At 34.6% G+C, this 6761-nt stretch overlaps 1 protein-coding gene across 1 annotated transcript; it reads left to right on the plus strand.

Moving 5' to 3' along the window:
- The first annotated feature begins 1970 nt into the window (after window positions 1–1970).
- Window positions 1971–2912, plus strand: LOC108518743 (olfactory receptor 9K2-like). Its single transcript, XM_017857362.1, has one exon. It carries the CDS (start codon window positions 1971–1973, stop codon window positions 2910–2912), a length of 942 nt encoding a protein of 313 aa, XP_017712851.1.
- The last annotated feature ends 3849 nt before the right edge of the window (window positions 2913–6761 follow it).

Below are 6761 nucleotides of genomic sequence, written 5' to 3' on the forward strand. Positions count from 1 at the left end.
TTATGAGTTTTTAAAAGAGTTGACATATCATTGATATAAAAATTATATATACTTAAGGTGTAAGACTTGATGTTTTAATATCTATACATTGTGAAATGATCACCACAATCAAACTAATTGTCACAAGCTTGTGACTTATTATTACAGAAGGGAGAGACATGTCTGAAATGATTTTAGCATGTCTTAAAAGTCATTTCTATTCTCTATAACTGACCTCGTTTTCCTATTCCAAACCAACAAATGATGGCTGATGTGTGAAACTGTTCTATTCAGCTTCATGCCTAAAAAGCTTTATTCTATTCCAGGAATAAAATTTAGTCATCCTCATGCATTTTAAGCTGCAAGTCTAATTTATTTCCCCCAATAAAACTAAATGACTATACATTTATTTGAATAGGTTTCAAATGTATGGTGGAACAGTTGGTGTGAGGACAGTGGAGACTGAGAATACTAATGTTATTATGTTCAATCATTTTTTTTCTGTTGATTTGAATGTATTTTAATTAATTTTAGTCTTTTTTGGATGAAGTTATTGAGAGAGGTAACAAATGAAAGATGTAAGGAAGGTCATGAAGGCTTTGGGATCTGAGAGCCTTTTGTAGAATATAGGAAAATGAAAAAAGTAAACCTCTTAAACCTCTTAACACTTGAGGGAGGATAAAGAGTCAGAGGAATTCTGCATGCTCTGTAATTATGATTGCTAGCATAGCACTTATTTCAGTTTTGGCAAAGATATTTTTCTGGATCATTTGCTCACTTTTATTATCCATACCACTCCTTGGAAGGATGAATGATACTTTGCTTAAATGCTACCAAAGAAGAAAAGATGTGGTAGGATCATCTTTAATTGCTAGACAACTTAATAGACAATGAGTCTGTTGTTTTACATAAAAATAAAAACCAGAAATATGTCAAATTAACCAAAGTTGTTTTGGTTGCTTAATAGGTCACCCAAATTCAAATAGGTTAGTTTGGGTGTGTTTAAGAAATTAATACTATTTATTCTTAAACTACTAAGCTCTTACCATCAGCTTAAGAGTTCAAAAAATTTGCTATACAATCTATTCTTTTACATAGTCCATAATTTTTATTGACTGTATAGATTGTATAGCAAATATAATTTTCTTAATTTACATCTATTTTTTCTCAAATTTGGAAAAGTTTGATGGCATGACTTTCTTGACAGATTTATGTAGAAAAAAGCAGAATCAATGAACTTCATAGAATAAAAAATATAAAGACATAGTTTACATTTTACTTTTGTCCTTAAATAAAATTAAACTAGTTCCAGAAGTTGAAGACTGATTGCATTTTAAAAGATCCCTGTATACCTATGTAATAAACCTGCACATTCTGCACATGTATCCTGTTTATTTTTTTCAATAAAAAAAAAAAAAGATCTCAAAGTAAAACAGTTAACTGATAATTTCCTTGAGGTTGTAAGAGCTCTTTTGGTGTAAAGTTCATGTTACCTTGAAATGTACTTTTAGCTTTCTTTTCCCTCATTTATTTATTAGCATTTTGAAGCAATGTGTTTTTAAAGGAAAAATGAATATTACATGATAGATTCAAACTTAAGGAAGAGTCTTTTTCTTAGTATTAGGAATTTGCTGATAATATTTTGAAATCGTCACCTCAATCACAAATGACATGTAATCACAAACCATCTTATGTAACAAGATAGAGAGATATAAAAAAGTATCAAACTACATTGTGTTGAAATTATTACTAGTGTGGATACAAAATACTGTACCTTGGGTCCAAACTCCATTGTAAGCCAGTTGTGTTACCTTAGGCAAGTCAAAATATCTCTCATCTTTCATTTGCTTATGTGTGTAAACTTAATGGGATAATGAAGGCATATGCTAACTATGAAGTTTTCTTTAATGGTAAGTGTTTTTGTTATAGTAGAGGAAGTGTAGAACATTTATTTGCTGACTTCCTCTTATATCTTGAAGCAGAAATTTGCCATGGGTGACAAGGGAGGAAACAACCATTCAGAAGTGACTGACTTCATTCTTGTAGGCATCAGAGTTCGTCCAGAGCTCCAGAGTCTCCTTTTCCTACTATTCCTGATTATTTATGGGATGGTTCTTCTAGGAAACCTTAGTATGATTGGCATCATTGTGACTGATCCCCGGCTGAATGCACCAATGTATTTCTTCCTAGGCAATCTCTCCGTCATCGATCTCTCCTACTCTACTGTTATTGTACCCAAAGCCATGGTCAACATCCTATCTCATAAAAAGACCATATCCTTTGCAGGTTGTGTGGCACAGCTGTTCCTTTATGCACTTTTCATGGTAACAGAGGCCTTTGTTCTGGCAGCCATGGCTTATGACCGCTTTGTTGCCATCTGCAATCCACTCCTCTACTCTGTTCGCCTGTCAAGAAGTGTCTGTATCCAATTGGTGGCTGGTTCCTACCTCTGTGGCTGGGTCAGTTCCATCCTTCAAATCAGTGTCACATTCTCCATGTTTTTCTGTGCCTCCCGAGTCATTGATCACTTCTACTGTGATTCAAACCCGATTGAAAAGATATCCTGTTCTAATATCTTCATGAATAAGATGGTGTCATTTAGTTTGGCTGTCTTCATTATTTTGCCCACAATAGTTGTCATTGTCGTATCTTATATGTACATTGTGTCCACAGTTGTGAAGATCCGCTCCAGTGAAGGAAGGAAGAAAGCCTTCTCCACTTGCAGCTCCCACCTGGGGGTTGTAAGTTTGCTCTATGGGACTGTCTCTTTTGTATATCTCACACCTCCAAATAACCCTGAACTTCGCAAACCGGCTTCAGTATGTTACGTTTTGTTCACACCTATGTTAAATCCTTTAATCTACTCTTTAAGAAATAAGGATGTTAAAGATGCCATGAAAAAAGTCTTACGGAAGAAAAAAGTTTTACTCTAAATCTGCTTTTATTTGTTTTTCTGTTTCTTACATCAATTATTTTTTACTGCCTGATTGTCTAGATGTAGGCATTTAGAGTTCAAATTTATTTATTTATTTTATTTATTTATTTATATTATTTATTTTAGGATGAGTCTTGCTCTGTCACCCAAGGTTGGCAGTGGGCAGTGGCATATCTCGGCTTCCCACTGCAAAAAACTCTGCCTCCCAGGTTCAGCTTGAATTTCTTCCTGTCTCAGCTCTGAGTATCTGGGATTTACAGTGAGGGGCCACAACGCCCTCCTAATTTTAAATGTTAGTGGAGGGAGTTCACCATGTTGGGCCAGGCTGGTCTCCAAAACTCCTGACTCGCGGATGATCTTGCCACCTCTGCCCTCCCAAGTGTGGGATTAAGGCTGTGAGCCCACGGTTCCTTGGGCCCAAGGTTTCATTATTGTTTTTTAAATAAAAACTCTTAACTCTTCTATTCCACCAGCATGAATAATTTCCCCATTAAAGGGAATGTTTGGCATAAAGTACTTACTTTTCCCAAGGGCAATGTTAAAATTGGGAAAGTCTGGTATTTATGAAAGCCTTTATGTTCTTGCAAACAGTAATGTATTTTGTCACTTTCTTCGTCTTTTCACGTTTAAATATATGTAGGTGAAAGTGGGGAGGTATAATATGTTTAATTAATTCTCTTTGGCATGCCTAGGTGAAATTAGATACAGAACATACTTGTACGATGGGACTTTAACTTGGAGACTGGTGTGTCCCCAACTGGTTATATGGCAAATCGGATATTTGGCTCATAAAGGCTTAGGATTTGTGTTTTGGGTCTTGATGAACATGCCAAAAGCGGAGGCATGTGTATCTATGAATAGGAAATAGAATGGAAAAATAACTTCTCCATTGAAAAAAGCATGTAGGTAAAATAAAGCTCTTCGGTGAATTATAGGGGCCAAAGAAGACATATGGCAAATTGCTTTTTTGGGTTGATCGCAAAGGACATTTTATTTATGGCTCTGTGAATGACAAGTCATCCCTGTTTTTGCTCTAATATAATGGGAAAATGTCTTGTTATATTTTATGATGGTTTTTAGCTATGGCTCTCTATCTTCTGAATACCAAATTATGGGTTATGAAATATTGCAATTAAAGTTGAAGCTCTGGTATTTGGAAATGAAGTTCAAGGCTTGAAAAATCTCAGTTACAGATATCACAAGGTTTTATAGTAGCCTTTATAAATAGTGAATTATATGTGTTGTATTTATAATATATGTGTATGCATGGGCATATCCTTAGCCGGCAGTAGCCTTTATGAATGGTTGGATTGTAATGGTGCATGCATGCATACACATGTATGTGTGTTTGTTAGTGCATAATCTGTGTGGTATTAGTTTCGGGCATCCTGAGATCATTTAAAAACTTGATTAGTCCTAAACTTTAAATGTCAGTTGGAGAAAAGGGGTTAGTTAAGAGCACTGCCCCCACAACTTTGATAGGTATCAAAGGGGAAGCCAGGTTCCAGAAAAAAAGTCAGGTCAGGGTTAGTATTTCGCAAGCGAATTTTTTTTTTTTTTTTTTTTTTTTTTTTTTTTAGACAGAGTTCTTGTCTCTTATTGCCCAGGCTGAAGTGCAAGTAGTGCGCTCTTGCTCACTGCAACCTCCACCTCCTGGGTTCAAGTGATTCTCCTGCCTTAGCCTCCTGAGGAGCTGAGATTACAGGCATATTTCATCACGCCCAGCTAATTTTTGTATTTTTAGTAGAGTTGGGGTTTCACCATGTTGGTCAGGCTGGTCTCAAACTCCTGACCTCGTGATCTGACCGCATTGGCCTTCCAAAGTGCTGGGATTACAGGCGTGAGCCACTGCACCTGGCCGTGCCAGTGATTTAAGAAATACTTTAGACAATTACAATCCCTAAATCTAGAAAACATCATCAAAGACAAAAATTAAACCTAATAAATAAAATACATCTTCCAGTTTTGTTCATATACTTGATATCTTGAAAACCTAGAATATGGATCTTTAGGTCTGTTTTTTCTGTTTTTGTTTAGCTAACTAAGTCTCCTTTGATAAATGTGCAATGGAATGCATATTTGTAGATTAAATTTTATTAGGGGAAGGAATTTGAGGATAATTATTCTTATCTAAGAGATAAAGAAGGAAGCTAAGATACTTAACAAGTCAAGGTTATATTTATCTGCCCCTCCCTAGGCCTGTCAATATGCCATTTCTCTTAATGCTTAATTTCATAAAAATGGTATTTGAGAGCGAAATAGAAATTCAACTCACTGGGGAAATGGAGATTTGGTATAAATTATTATTAGTCTGGAGATTCCTTTCTTAGGTTTAGGTTTTACTATTTATACTGAATGCCCATTAGCCTTAGACTGTCATTTTTTGATGCACCTACCCAGTGTGAGTACTTAAGGACTACTGGGGAAAGGCAGTAGAATATTGAATAAGAATGCAGCCTAGATCCATTTGCTTTAGTCTTAAATATGCTGGATTACATATTCTGCTTTGTAGCCATAACAATTGCAGTATTCCGAGGAATAACCTCATATGTGGCATTGTTTAAATTACCTCAAATATTCAAAGAAATCCAGAAAAAAAATGGAAAACCTAAGGCAGACTGATGTCCAAGGTGTTAAACTCAGGTATTTCTTATTTTCTTTTAAATTGTCATAAATATTTTCCTTGGTAAATTTTTTTCTGGGTTCATATGCCTCATATAAAAAGTAGTGCCCAATTTATAACTTTCTTGTTACTTGTGCCATCAAGATTCCATCAGAACAAGCCAATGTTATACCAACATTTTGTTGACTCTCATTGACGAAGTGTTTTATTTTTAAATTATGTGTAGATTGCTTTTGAAACATTGCTACATCCAAGAGAGTTTGAAATTCACATTCTGCATCCTATACATCAAAAGTTTTTATTTAGAGGGTACTTTAAAACTTTATACAAAATCCACATTGAAAAGCTTTTAATATAATGATATGATCTTGAGAGGCTGAAGATTATATTAGGCTTCTTAAATGCTCAACGTACTTGTATTGCATTGTTTTATTTTCCCTGGTTATAACTTTTCGGCCATACACATATATTGATTGATCTGTAGCATCATGTACTTCACTTTGTCTTTAAATTTGATGTGATGTTGGTATTTACCTAACATTTAGTTCTGTTAACATTTGGCGTATGGATGTGGACCTTTGGTGAGGGTACTTAGAATATGATTTTCTATTATCAGGACGCTAAGATTCTCTGACTCAGACAGTTGCAAATGATAAGCACTGATTTAAACTTCACAAATTACGTTAAAATCACTAAATTAAACATTGTTTGCTAGCACCCAGAGCTTACTCCATTTGCTTTCAGGTAGTTTCAAGTCCGTATTATGGGATTTAAATTATTATGTTGATTGAAGCAGCTGAACTAATAAAGTATAAAAATGCTTCAGTGGTGGATTGATACTGAACTATGTTATTCTTACTCTTGTGAGTTGAGAATGAGATATCACTTTGCCCAATTTCATGATAACAGAATAGGTGATAAAATCAATAAAAATTCTGAATGTAAACTATTATCCTAGTGATCAGAGTGAGGACAAAACTACTAGTTGAGGTGCGGAGAGGAAGAGGAAAAAAAGGGAAGAGGTGGGTTAAAAAAAGCAGGATATGTCAGAACTGAAAATAACATGAATGAAAAAAAAGAATTCATTTCAAAGTCATTTCCTAATTATTCCAATTTTGTATAAAAAGACAAAACAACAAAACCTCCAAACTTTACAAACGCTAATTTCCATATTTCTTAGGTTTATAAAATATGGCTTGTAGATTTTTTTTTTTTTTTTTTTTT

This window comes from Rhinopithecus bieti, unplaced genomic scaffold (genome assembly GCF_001698545.2).
Source record: "Rhinopithecus bieti isolate Rb0 unplaced genomic scaffold, ASM169854v2 scaffold_45897, whole genome shotgun sequence".
Taxonomy (NCBI): Eukaryota; Metazoa; Chordata; class Mammalia; order Primates; family Cercopithecidae; genus Rhinopithecus; species Rhinopithecus bieti.